A 14,988-nucleotide genomic window follows, 5' to 3' on the forward strand; every position below is an offset into this window, starting at 1 on the left:
TTGAAAAAAGCACAGGTAATCTCAGTAGATACACCCTAAACAAGTTATTAATAAAGTGAGGAGAAACTAGGAAATTCGGGCACAAATGTCTGCTCCTTAAGGCACTGGAGGGGTCAGTGATCAGAACTGTGAGGCATACAATTCACAGATCTGAAAAGATCCCACATGTCGAAAATACGTCCTTGGACAAAATTGTTCCCTGAAGAGGCTCTATGAGGGGTGTGGAGCTCTAAGAGCAGGTTTACCAGGAGACAAAGATGCCAAAGGGGTTTGGAGAGGAAGACTTTTAAGAAAAGGCTGAAGGAATGGAATATTGGATAGGCAGAAAGAAACTTACTGAATAATTTTATAACAATAGTTACCTGTACAAAGGATCATTATACAGAAAATGGAGGTTAAGTTTTATTTCTATTTTGAAAGAAAAAAAGCATAAGCTGCAGTACAAAGGGTTTGGTTTCAATATAACAAAGTTGGTTTTCATGAACAAAATCAGTCTTCAGAGTCACTAATATTAAATAATGGACCAGGATCCCAGGGATGGTTGGGACCTTCAAAGACAAGATATGCATGCCCCTGAAAGGCTGACTGAAGGCAAGGGAAGACTGGAGATGGCAACTTCGGTCCCTGCCAAGTTCTCGTGCTATTTTCTGTATGTGACACTATCTGTTCTATAACTTGGAGACACCACCACATACCTATTGCAAGACTTGAATTCCCTTTGGGGTTATCAATTACTCACATAGCCTTCCTCTAAAGCAAGGCTTGCAAGTAGTTCATATGCAACCCTCACATGTGACAGCACTCACGTGGGCTTCACAGTGTCACAGAGGCACATGGAGATTCCTGCAAATTTTATAAAACATAGTTAACTGATCTCAATTTGAAGAAATTTTATTAAAGATTTCCTTTATCAGAGTAGATAGGCCTACAATGCATTCTTGTACTGTATTGTTTCAATGACATTTCATTTTTACAGTGGTATGCCAGTTAAAAATTATGAAACAGCATATTATTGTGGGATTTTGTTTTAAATCCTAAAAAACTGAAAGGTTTTTTATTCAATTTAACTAAGCCCGAGGTCCTTTAGCATAGGTGCTTTCTGCATTCCCAAAGGCTATTCTGCAGTTTAATCAAGAACTCCAGCACATGAAATCTCGGGAGAACTAGCGAATGAGAGCAAGAGAAATTTTAAAAGATATAATTTCTTCCTTTGTCCCCTTGAAAGGGTAGCCTGAGCTGATGATGAATCGTGCATTGCTAAATTCAACTCCTAAGTATTTTGATAAGTATTGTTAAGTTTGATAATTATTTGTAAAGTCTTTGTGGTTACATGTCAGATCACTACGTTGAGAGTTTTTAGTTTCTTGTTATTAATGTGATATGAAAGGGACTCATACTTAAAACTAAATGCATGGATCATTCTGTCTAGATCACACCAAAGAGAAAAGTTGAAGCTGCAATTAGCATAGTATAACTATCCAGGTTTGAGGCAAAAGACTACGGATTTAGGTACATGTATTTTACATTGTCTATTGGTAAGTCTTTTCAGTCCTGGTAAACTCACCTGGATTCATTAATGGAAAATCCCCAGATTCAAACACATTTAAGCCAAGCATTGGGATTCTATCATTTTCTCTCACTGGTTCATTAGCACAGCACCCATTTAAGAACAACTATTTATAAGCACAGTGATATTTCAGACAACATAAAATGATGGAAGAAGAAAACCAAAAAGTTCTTTGTTTGCAGCCAAGAAGATGTGGTGATTAGATCTGTATTTGTTTTGAACAATTATTTGGAAGAACTGTCATGACTGTTTTGAAGAAATAACAAATGTCTACGAAATATAAGATTCTGTAGTGTAAACAATTTTAACATCTTTTGTTGAGAGACCAAAACAAACAAAAAAACCCCCACTGCATGTTCTACAGTCAGAAATTAAATAAATTCTCAAATTTCAATTTCCACTAAAATATTTATTTAATTGATAATATCTTACAGAAATAAATAAGAGCAGTTTTTCTCTAATACAGATAGGTATATTTTTATATATCTCTCTCTCTATTTTTTTTTTTACAAAATTGAAGCATATCAAATTGTTTTCCCTAAAACTTTAGCTTAAAAAGGAATTCTAGGAAACAAACAAAAAGAAATATTGAAATATGCTCACCATTAAATTATAACCATGGACCTTCTGAATCTCAGCAAGATATATGGTTTAGAAAAAGGACATGAGATTTGGAGTCGGGACCTGGGCTCCACCATTTACTTGCTACGTGTCATGGACACGTTTCTCCATATTTCCAAACCTTAGTTCTCTACCTTTAAAACAGGAATGATATTAATTATATCAACTTGACAGGATTGCTGGGCAAATGAAACACATGACTGTACAGGAAAGCTCTTTATCATACGTAAAGAGCTACGAAAATAATAGTTCTGTTTAATTTCATATAAAAGAATCAATGCATATCTCCCTTCAACTGAAGAATAAGCACCAAAAATATGTGTGTGTTTTCTTCAGTTGAATTATGTCACCCTATAAACCTAGAATAAGAAAATGCACCTTAACTAAGCACCAGAGCCTCGCGGACAGATGTGATCCAGGGGTATTTCTGTTACAGTTTTCTGGGCAGCTAAGCAGGAGCTAATGAGTCCTGAGGGTCATTTAAAACTCTGAAGGCTCAAAGAAAACAAAACAAAAACATTCGTATTACATCAAATGGCTAGAATACAAGCTATTCCTTATTTAGCAATTTCAAAGTCCATTAATTCTTCACAGAAGAAGAAACCCTAGGTTACTATCACTTGCAATTATTTGCTTATGTGAATACAACATTTTCTTGTTCCACAAATCAAATATTAGGCCTTGAGGGGAGTTCTAGGAGAATAAAATAACAAACCCTATCATAAATTTAGACATTAATGGTTTAAAGTCTAGTTACACAAGAAAGTGGGAAAGGAAAAGAATTCAAGCCATCAGTGTAATAATGACTAAAAAAACCCCTGCCATATTTCCATGTTATAATGATAAGAACTAAAATTATAAAAATTGCAATATTTACAGATACATCAATCTTAAAACATGTAAAAACTTAACAAGAGGAAAAATTAAAAGTAGAGGAAGCAGTTTAGATAATTTTAAGGTAAATGTTAACACACTTGAAAAAGCTATTTAAAGTTAACTGCTTACACTGATACTCCTTAATGTAAAATAGAAATACGAAAAGTTTTCAGTGTTTCAATTTCTAGTAGCAGGGTACAGAGAAAAGAAATCATTGCCTAATATTAACTTATTTAGGAGTTGTATTACTGTAAAGTTACTATGCATGGCGTTACAGTCTAAACCTACTCAAATAACTAGGAGTTAACATAATTCACCATTTACTTAAAATATTACTAACAAAAGATTGGTGAATCATGTGCTAAAGATACTGAAGGCCCTTCCAAAAACGAGATCTATGTTGGTTAAATACATGAGGTCATATAAACTAGACTAGTTTACTTTTTCTTATTCCCACTCTTTTTAAGACTGATCTTATCAAAAGAAAAGTACATGTTACCTCTCTTAATTCTCTCAGATATAGATATTCTTTGGAACAAAAATAAATGTTTTACTAGGAGTGTAAAATTAAAAATCTTTATAGATCTTTTGGAAACTATATTGAAAAGGACCTAATAACGACTAGGACATTGTACAACTGAAAAAGAGAAATTCACTCAACCAAGGACAGTGCTGACTGACATCCACTGGATCTTTGTCTTATAACTTTGCTCTAGAAGCTATGAAAGTTTTAAATACATCATTCTGTGGATTGCATCAGGGGCACTTCACTCAAGCTCTTCGGTCTCTTTGGTAAACAGGTCTGCCAGATCAGCCACGGTCAGGACGGAGGCCTCTGAGCACTTCGCCGACGAATTCGTGTGACTGAGGGGTTGTCCAAGCGAGCAGAGTCAGGAAGAAACCCCAAGGAATACATTATTATGTTTGTCTTATAACAATATAACTTATAATAATATAAGACTATAAGAATATTATATTCTTATAATAGTATAAAAACATATTTATTCCTAAGTTTTTGTAAGTGAACCATAAGAAACTCCCAGAAGAAAGTAGATGATGGGGTCATTACCATGTCTTGTTAAAATTAGTGAAGACTTCCATATACAATTTTCAGGCTTTGTCATAAAATGTTTTTTCTCTGCACAATTAAGGAAACAAAGAAACAAAACCCCTGCCAACTGCTCCTAAGGCTCTCACCTTACAAAGTTAATTTGTTTCAAGAGAATTTCAACAGTTCTTCTAATTGCTATTTTATTGAGGTGGTTTAAATACAATCACCAAATTCTGTTACATATGGAAACATCAATAACAAAAAGCCTTCACGTTTGAGGCAAAAAGCTCTTGTGGTAGCCTCTTTCCTTCCCATAAACCACCAACGGAAGACAATTTCTGAATTCAAATTGCTTCTTTGCTATTTCTGAATTCACATTGCTTCTTTGCTACGTGAAGTAGCTCTGTGGCAGAAATCCCTTCTAAGGAAATCATCTCTGGTGTGTGTACAGACCTATCTCACGAGGAGGGAGTTAAGGCATTGGTTTACGTTTTCCAAATGACTTTAAAGAAAAATTATGGAATAAATATTAGAAAGTTTTATGATTCCAAAATTAAATTTTTAAAATAAAGGTTGTTCTGGTCTCTGTGCTGCTGTTCTGCCTTTGGAATTAACACCACAATTACCAGCCGAATTTTTCAGCCAGATCTTCCTACTTGCATGTGACTAACATGTGTGATAAGGTAAAGAGCACTGTAAATTTCGTTTTACGGATATCAGACTAAGGCTTTTAGATGCGGCATAAAGATAGATTTCATTTAAAAAGTAATCCAGTGTGCCAAAGAAATGTAGGATAGTCTGAATATATTTTTACACATTACAATCTCTATTAATAAATTGAGTCAAAAATTAAAATGTCCTGAGCATTGACTGAGAAACACTGAATAGGTAAACTGTCATATCTTGCTTTTAGAAAGTATCTGTACTTACATCTTTTGGTTGACTAAATGGTCATCTAAGTGAAGACGTTCCCAACACTTACAACATCTTATACACACAGGAAAACTCCCTGTGGACTTGCAGTTAATTGCCACCTACCTCCTCTCAGCAGTTTTCAGCATTGCCTGCATTCTTTCTTCTATTGTTGCTTTAATTAAGAATCTGTGTACAATAGTAGGTCTAGAAGGTACATAACAATGACAAGTTTAAATACATCTTAAAATAAATAAGAACGGACAGACTTCATACGTTATATGCTGTATTTGTTAGTCAGCTGGCCCTCTGTGGCAGGTACTAATCAAGGTGCTGGGGGGGTCAGAAGTGAACAAGACGGTTTAATCTCAATGAACTAACAGCCTGGCGAGGGAGACACACAACGAGCACGTAAAGAAACCAGATAGTTGCAAGGCACAGATAATATGCCACGAGGAGGCTGACATGAGTTGGAACACGACTGAGGGGAATGAGGCTGCTAAGCAGAGGAGGAGTGGGGGGAGCACTGGGACAGAAGACACAGTAAACAAACGGCAAGTCCTGGGAGGAGAACATTCTTGGCACAAACTTCAAATGGTCCAGGGGCAGAAAGAAGGCGAGCACAGCAGAAGCATATTGTAAATGGGGGAGGAGAGGTGACAACGAGATGGAGAGGGGGGCCGAGGTCAGATCACGCAGGGTCTCGTAGGACACAGCAGGAACTTGGATTTTATTGTGGCTATAATGGGAAGCCATCAGTGGGTTTTCTGCATGACTGGAGTTATACTTGGTTATATTTTAGAAATCCCTTTGGCTGCTGTGTGGAGGACTGACTGTAAGGCAGCAAGAATGGAGGCCGAGAAGCCAGCTAAGAAGTTCTGTAGCAGTCCAGGTAGGAGGTGGATTGTACTAGCACTGCACCAGTGGAGACAGGAAGTCGTCAGTATATTTGGAATATCTTTCGGAGGTAGAGCTGACAAGTCTTAAATGGCACATTATAAGATGAGGAAGGCTTGAGGTGGGTGGGAGTGCAGCAGGAATATGGTTTTATTTTACCCACGTTAATCTTGAGGTTTCTTTGAGATAGGTACCCAAGGGGAGGTAGAGTCCACAGATACATGTGCAGAGATAGAACTGGATATATGAATCTGTGACAGGAGCTAAAGGGACATGTCTGGGCTGGGGAACATCCATTTGTGAGTCCTCCACATATAAATGCTACTTAAAGCTCTGGGACTGGATGAGCTCATCTGAGGAGTGTACATAGAGTAAAAGAACCCTCAGGGACCACTGGTAAGAAGTAGGACATTAATAACATTAGGAGCCTCATTTCAGTGGCATGGTGGGGACAAAACCCCAACTGGAAAGGGTGAGAGAGAATAAGAGGTAAGGAGGTGGAGGTGGAGGTGGAATATAGGGGAGTGATTTTTTTTTGGGGGGCGGGGGCAGATGGCAGGTCCTGCCTAGAACGTGCTGCTTGGAAGATGTTCTTAGTCTCCACGGAAAGAACAGGTAATCCCTGGCTATCTTTAAGCCCCAAAGGGAGCCTCTTGGCTAAGCTGGAATGGTTACTGAACACCTCTTTCCTTATTTCCAAACCTTCACCACAGTCAGTAAGTCCTCTCCCACCCTGCTCGCTCTCAGATAATGGCCTGACCATACCCTTTACCAAGAAGACGGAGGCAATGAGAAATGAACCCTGCAATTTGCTGTCCCTACACCACTCCTTTTAAGTTTGCCTCAACTCACTCCCATTTCCCTTCCTTTAAGCTCATCCCTACTGCCAGGTTCTTGATGTCTGTTCCTCATGTCTGCTCCAGAAGCTGGGCTTGGCTCCAACCCTGGTCGTCCTCTCCATCTACGCTCACTACGTGGGTAATCTCACTCAGTCTCAGGACTTAAAAAACACCATACATGCTGGTGACTTCCAAACCCCTCTCTCTAGCCCAGATTTCTCTCCTGAACTCGGGACTTGTGTGTCCAATCACAGAATAGAAATCTCCACATGATGTCTAACAAACATCTCAAACTTGTAACTAAAATCAATTCTGTTCTTCCCTCACCAAAACTGCTCTACCTTGTAGGTTTCCCCAGCTCAACCGAGAGCTACTTCATCCTCCTAGTTGTCCAGGCCAAAACTGTGGTGTTGACCTTGACTCTCTCACCCTCCATGTCCAATCTGTCCACAGTACTATTGGTTCTACCTTCAAACTATATCCAGAACCTGACCACTTCTCACCACGTCCACTGCTTCTAATGTGGTCCGGGTCACCTTCAACTCCCACCAGGATTACCGCAACAGCCTCCTAACTAGACTCCCTGCTTCTGCTCTTTCTTGCTTCCTTTCCCCTGGGCCTGAACACGGCACTCAGAATGATTCCTTCAACACTTAAGTTAGATCATAGTCACTCCTCTGCTCTAAGCCTTCCAGGGGCTCCTTATCTCACGCACAGTGAAAGCCTCCTGGGCCCTACGTACACTCCCCCCCAGCTCTCTGACTTCATCTCCTACTTCTCTCCTCTTTGTTCACTCTCCTTCAGCAAGTCTGACCCCTTGCTATTCCTCAGAGGTACCAGGTACACTCCTGACTCAGGGCCTTTGCACTGAGTGCACTGTCTACTTGAACATTCTGCCTGCAGACATCTACCTGACTTCCTCTCTCTTTCTCCATCTCATTTTTCACCTCCTTGTTCAGATGCTACCTCCTCCATAAGACCTTTCATGCCTTCCCACCCAGCCACCTGTGCTCTTAATCCCCTTACCTGGCTCTACTTCTCCAGCTCCTAACATACCTACATTTTACTTATGTTTATTGTTTACCATCTGTCTGTCTTCCAACCCCTTACAACTAGAATTTAAGCTCCATGAGGGCATCTCCATCACTAGACCAGTGCCTGGCACACAGGAGGTGCTCAATAAAAATGTACTGAATGAAGTATGTGAATACGAACGCAGGTAGACAGTTCAAGCTGGTAATGGAAAGATGAGGTACTTCTAATCTGACTGTATCTGTTTTCCCTCTACGAGACAAGATCGTTGTCAACGGGGAGGAAGAAGATATATAGAAAGACTTAAGATAGTCTCCTCAGAAAGTAGAAAAATCTATTTACTAACTAGGGGAGCACAGTAGAATGGTGGAGTAGTGTTGAATGGCCCTTTTAGACTTGTGGGTTTACGCCTGAGACGAGTCCAGTGTACGCTTTAGAAAACATTGACAGGACAAGAAGTCAATGTTTAAAAATATAAGACAAAACAAAGAAACAAAAAGGCAACTAAATAAAACATAACTACAAATTTAAATGACACTTGGTAGTACTTAAGAACAAGCTTGCGTTTATTACAATTATATTACTTTGCCATATTTTGCCAAGGGTTTGTTTGAAGAACACGTCTTTTTCTCACTTAAAATTAAAAAGTCATCATTAGCTCTCCTGTTGCTCACAGAGCTGTCATTATTTCTGAATATGGCACACGAGACCTCATCTCCTGCCAATCCTCTCCTCATACTTTATACTCCAGCAATTTCAAACTCCTCACAGTCTCCAGAAATATCATGTTTCTCTCCTGTGTTTCTGCACACACAACTCTCTCTGGCTACATGAGCAGCCTTTTCCAGGCCAATTTTGAAATAATTATTCCTTCAAGACTCAACCTAATGAAGCCTTTCCTGTCTCTCTAGTGTCCAACCCATCACCCCCTTCTTCTGTTCCCACAGTAGTTCTCATATATTTCTGAACACTCTGCTACAGTATGTTAAATCATCTGTTTCCTGTACTACATAGTGACCTCCTTGGGGAAACAGATTACGTCTTATTCAGTTTGAATTTTCAGTATCTAACATAACGCCTGACATCTAGTAGGTGCTCAGTCAATATTTATTTAATGAGTGCTTAGTACAGACGCATTTTTTTCCCAAACATTCAAGGTATCTAACACCCAGGAGGTAATACTTCTGAAAGGACTTATGAAGGATAATTGTCCATTCCGATGTTTTAATAAAAGTAATGCATATGACACAATATTCACTTTAGGTTTGCTTTGGGCCTTAAACTAAATCGAATTATCTCTTAGAGTAGACCTGGGGGGCTGTCTTTTCCCAAAGGGAAGAATTTACAAAGGAGCTATTTGTTTCCAGTCGTGCATGACATGTCTTCTTTTAAATACAGGCTACTTTAGATATCAAACACCAACTCTTTTCAGAGTTATGACAGATGCCTTCAACTTTGCAGTTGTCTTAAATATTTTAAGAAACCTCTGATGAAGTGATCAGAGTAGTTTTTGAAGGAGGGAAGACAAAAATCTGCGAGAATTTGGGGAGTTGGCTGCTTGGAGGAGGGAGGGTTGAAAATCTCGAGATGTCTTTTGGTCATACAATAATACTTGAAAATTTAATAAATAAGGAAGTGATTAATAACGATTAGCTTACGATGAACATAAAGGAAGAGTTTAAACGCTGACTCGTATCTTAGAGACGTGAAGCAAGTGCGACTGACGTTAATTAGTGCTTACTTTGTTTGTCCAATTCGGTGCACCCTTCCTATGGCCTGAAGCTCATGGGCAGGGTTCAAAATGGGCTCCACCAAGAGAACGTGAGTTGCTTCAATGATAGTTAATCCATTAGAACCTGTGTGCAGGGGCAGCAGCAAAATATTGATTTGGGGATCATATTTAAATGCTGAAAGGTTCTCCTAAAAAAGAAAGGTACATTTAAATTTTAGCTGGATCAGTTAAAAACAAGAGCAATCTATTACAGCTCATGTTAAATATGCCTAAGGGTATCCAAGTCATTGTGAAATGTAATAATTAAGAAAATTAAACGTAAAATTACCAATTTTAGAAAATGTAAACTTGTTGCTGTACTTTCCAAGGAAAAGTGTCACATAGGCGCTCTTGTTCTTTACAATAAAGGGTGGAATCACGAGATACGTGTATGTGACGTACACAAGTGAAACCATATGAGCTTAGAGGACGGCGAGGGAGAAGGAGGAGGAGTGTGCCAGAGCGAGTATGAGATCAAGACGTGAATCTGCTCAATTTTCACTCGGTCTTTTTGTGTGTGTCTCTTGGGGCGTGCACCTGTCACTGCCCTGGGTGTCACATAAGGACAGCCTGACCTTAGGCAGTCTTGCCTGATACGGTGTCTTTAGAACCCAATCCCAGGGGCATGAGGCCCCTGCCCACTCAAAAGGCAGATCCTGGGCCGTCTTTTCCTATATTAAAGACAAGGACCTCAAGTCAGGAGGTCTTTAGAAAATGGTCTTGCTATGGGTACAACTGAACAGACAGAAAATAACTACAGCGTCCTTACCTTGCATTTGAATGTTAATTTTATAACTGATCAAGAACTCGAATCCTGGAGTTTGTGTGGTTTATATGATACGATACACTCAAGTAAGTTGGCCAGCAGCAGCTCCAGTCTGCAACCCAACCCACTCCAAACCATGAGTGACGCCTTCGTGACATACCTGAAACGTTTTCACGCGACTGATCTGTGCAAACTCCACGTTGTTGTCAGTGAGAGCCTTTGAAATGATATCTAATACATCTTGCCACTAAGAACACACGAAACAACAAGAAAACAAATATTTACACCTAGCCTTCATGTGAAGAGGATTTGAAAAGGGATTAAATCAAAATAATCTTCCTCAGAACTAAGTAAACACAAAAACAAAAGCTTCAAATGAAGCACCATCAATATTATTTAGTTCTATCTTGAAATGGCTGTGGTTTTTTAAAAAATAAAATGCTAGTTAAAGATAGAGTAAAAAACATGAATGTCTTTGAGAAATTAATTAAGATAAATATAAATAGTAGAAAATAAATAATGAAGCGCTTAATGGATATAGTTACTTATCTTTCAAAAATGAAACTAGAATTTTTACTCAATATTTTATTCAGTAGATTAATTTTCTTTTTCTTAAATAATCAGGTTCATTTGTGAAATGAGACTTTCAAGGTTACGAATTTCAATTTTAAAAACACTAATATAAGAAAATCCCTAAGTGAAATTAATATAAAAACATGAACTGTAGCTATGGGAATTGCCTTGTGAAGCATCATCAAATTTCTCTAAAGATAATTCTATCCTATGAACACAGGAAAAAAATCTAACATGGAAAAATCTATTAATAATTCTAAATCTCTATGATATCACGGCAAACAACAACAACCAGTTCTCAGATATAAACTGATGGAGACAGAAAGCCAGCCTGAGCTAACGTGGAGGACGAGAAGGTGGACTGTACCGTCGAGAACACCAGGGCTTTAGCCCCCGGATCTCTACGCTGGATTCTCATCAGAGTTCTGACCACAGCTTCCACTTTCGTAGAATGGCTGCCCTGTGAACACAGAGAAGACGACACGTTACTACCACATAAAACGTGGTTAACAATGGCATGGAAAACCAACATAAGACACTTTTATTATCAAAACTATATGGCAGGTGCATATGTGTTTATCCTTTCTTATTTTGTATTCGCCGGAAATCTTTAGTCTCAAACTGCAGGAGTTATGGAATTTATACCCTGAGAGAACTGAATATAAAGCCAGAAAGGCATACAGTGATACGACCCCAAAGATTTTAAGCGCTTAGGTTTTGTAGTTACAAAATTTTGTTACCTTAGATAAGCAGAATTTATATTCAAAACACTCTCCCCTTCAGATAGTAGGGCACTGGAAATGTTAAGAATACAACGAATCAAAACTCCAACATGAGCAAACAGCACAGGATCCAGTCCAGAGAGAATCCTTTCCTACAAGGGCATCACAAAGGACAATGGCAGAGGTACAAAGGACGCCCACTTGGACTGAAGCAGATTTATACAAAGCTAGAGAAATATTTAAAGAGCAGTTTTTGCATTTTCAATAACTATTTCCATCATAAGAGTATGAAAATGAGAAAAAAAATGGAGAAATAAGAAAATGAAGAAATAAAGCAAGCGTTTTTATAGCCTTCCCTGAGAAAGTTTTCCTCCTGGAATGCTCTGAGAGACGGTATGACATGGAGATTAAGGGCCTGGGCTTGTGAGTGAGACGAATCTAAATTCAACTGCCAGTTCTGCATCTCACAGTTTTATAGATTCCAACTTTTCTAAGCCTTAGTTTCCTCATCTGTCAAGCAGGGATGATAATTATATTTATTTCCAAAGGCGGCTGTGATGGTTAAATGAGAAAATGCATACAAAGCGTTTAGTCCAATACCTGGCAAATAGCAGACAATAACTTACGATCTTTCCGAGACATGAAATATGAGCACTATAATGACACAGATTATCTCACATGGAGGGCAGATCTAACCAAAAAACAAAAATATTCCCACAGCAGCACTAATATTCTCCTCAACACCCCCCCAAACCCTCCCACTAATACATGAAGAGACACTCAAAGGTAAAAATATAAACAAACCAAGGCAGAAAGCCATACTAATTTTAAGTTAGCAAGAGACAATTATGGGAAAAGTTTTAAAATTCTCATATTAAAATCCTGAGTCTACACTTATTTTCTCTGGATATGTACACTTTCAATTATATTTGAAAAGTTGAAAAATATAAGGGACCTATTTCAGTCTAAAAATTATCTTAAGAGCACAACTATCTCAAGAGAAAACAGGAAATTAGGATAAAGTAATCATTTAGGATTTAGACAGAAACATCCATGTTCCTTGCAAGGTCTCATTTTCAAAAATATTTTCAAGTGAAATACCAGGATAACTATGAACCCTTCCATCTATTAAGCTGCTTCTTACAAAAAGTTCAAAAGAAAACAGAATAATCTTTTACAGGCAACATTCCCAACTGGAATGCCAACTATGAAGGAAAAGACCAAAACATTCTCTTTTATCAAAGTTTGGCCAGGTCAATGGTAGTTCTCAATGATCTCTTCAAAATGGCACAGTTCTGAACCATTTGGGCCCAGTCCAGTTACTTCCCACTAAGAAGAATAAGGAAGCCTTGGTGTCGAAAGCTCTGCTTGGCAGAAGCTACAGGGGGAGTGAGACAACCTTAATACCCCTTTCTTCCAGATGGACAGAAGTGGCTACCGAGAACGAGAACAATGGAGACAGTGGGTGGCTTGTACACATCTGTGGCTCTTGGTTTCAGCATGCAAGCCCTGTACAATTTTTGAAAACAAAGCCAGTAAATGCATAATCCTTATGTTAGACCAATGTGTTAAAAGGCAGTTTCTCCAAGACAAAAGATTTCATATTTTAGACTATTCAAAGACATTTATCATAAATTATCATTAAAAGTTGCTTCAAGTTACAAGATGCTATGTTGAAAATCCACTGCCTCTATGAGTCTATTTTAACAAGAATTCATAATTTGTTTTTAAATGAAAAGAAAATGCTATAGACAATGAAGAATTACTGATCTAAAAAGGTGACACAAAGGCAGTAAACAGTAAGAGAAAAACTGAACGAAAGTTAGGTAAAGATCTGGTTTCTGTCCTATTTCCTAGATATATCACAAGCACTTTTTTGATAACTTTAAAAAAATTACAAAAAAGTAATATATGTTTTTTGGACAACTAAGTTAACAGAAATATACAGGATTAAAAAACTTATATCTATTTTTTATGCCCTACCCTCTCTAAACACCACTAAGAATTTGGCATTTATCTTGTTAGACCTACTTATCCATTTTAGAAGCCTACATAAAAATGCACACACTCCCCACAAATATTCTTAAACACATTTTATAACATGGCCTTTTCATTTAACATCGTATCTTAGCAATCTTTTCATGTAGGACCTTTTTATTTACCTCACTTCAATGGTTGTAAAATATTTAGGGTACAATTTATTAAATATTTGCTCATTAATATACATTTAGATTGATTTCATTCTTTTTTGCTATTGCAAACAATACTTCGGTGCCTATGCTTGCACTCACAGCTTTGGGTACAAGCTGCAAAGTTTTGCTGGACAGGCACGTCAAAGTGGAATTGTTGGTCAGAGGTTAATGGAACTTTTCAGATATTGGGATTTTGACAGATTCCCTATCAAACTGCCCTCTAAAAATGCTAGAACTTTTAACTATGAACAGTCAATGTACCTGCTTCTTTGCACACTTGTTAAAATTTAATTTTTTGGCAATATGATAGGTGAAATGAGGAACCAAATTTTCACTTAGTCTGCATTTTCCTGAGAGTGAGTTTGAATATCACTTGCTGGCCATTCAGAATTCCTTTTCTGTGAACTATCCACATCCTTTGTCAATTTTAAAAAACTGGGTTATCTTTTCTATTGATTTGTAGGACTTTTCATATACTGTACATGTTAAATTTATGTTGTAAATATTTTCCTACCTCTCTGTATGTAGTTCAAATTTAATTGTGTTAAATGCAATAATGTAAAGAAAAGCGCTATACTAATAAATTATATTAGTTACAGTAACTCACAAGTGCTTGATGAATGACATCTGATTTAAAAACTAAGTATTTTTTGACTTCACTATTTTATTCGATTTTTCTGTGCTTGACATTTAAATTTATCTTTCATAAGGGAAAAATGAGGGATTTTATTTGAAGAACAACAACTTTTTCCTCAATTAATAGCTTGGCCATGGTTCTATCTAGTATGATTTCATATAATATCATACCTCAGAGTAAAGTACACTTTTGTCACTCACCAGTCAATATATTGTTTGAAAACAAGGACCAAATGGCATTTACTTTTATATCACCTAGAGCCTAGCATGGTCCTTTGTAAATAGCATACGCTCAATCAGTTTATTTAAAGCAAGAAAAAATTAATATTTACATTTGGGTTTCTCAATCCCAAACACAGCCAAGTAAAGCAAACGAATAAGCAAAATAAAAATAAAAGGAGGTTAGGATACAATTTAAAACTCTCAACATATTTTTTATTCGTTCAGAATGATTAACAAGAGGCAAATCAAATCTTGCAATTAACCTCCAGCTTTCCCACTTATAAAAGATACAGAGACCCAGACAGGATCAG

The 14,988-nt window shown here is 37.6% G+C and overlaps 1 protein-coding gene across 3 annotated transcripts in view; it reads right to left on the minus strand.

Moving 5' to 3' along the window:
• Positions 1 to 389: 389 nt before the first annotated feature.
• Positions 390 to 14,988, minus strand: part of SHPRH (SNF2 histone linker PHD RING helicase) — a 97,656-nt gene continuing 83,057 nt past the window's right edge. For all 3 annotated transcript variants that reach the window (XM_058534235.1, XM_058534232.1, XM_058534234.1), the window contains 5 exons: positions 11,273 to 11,365; positions 10,493 to 10,579; positions 9,537 to 9,715; positions 5,154 to 5,234; positions 390 to 3,928 (listed from right to left, as the gene is read on the minus strand). In XM_058534235.1, the coding sequence (XP_058390218.1) occupies positions 3,832 to 3,928; positions 5,154 to 5,234; positions 9,537 to 9,715; positions 10,493 to 10,579; positions 11,273 to 11,365 (537 nt within the window). In that variant the 3' untranslated portion in view covers positions 390 to 3,831. The remainder of the gene's footprint in view (positions 3,929 to 5,153; positions 5,235 to 9,536; positions 9,716 to 10,492; positions 10,580 to 11,272; positions 11,366 to 14,988) is intronic.

This window comes from Diceros bicornis, chromosome 39, assembly GCF_020826845.1.
Source record: "Diceros bicornis minor isolate mBicDic1 chromosome 39, mDicBic1.mat.cur, whole genome shotgun sequence".
Taxonomy (NCBI): domain Eukaryota; kingdom Metazoa; phylum Chordata; class Mammalia; order Perissodactyla; family Rhinocerotidae; genus Diceros; species Diceros bicornis.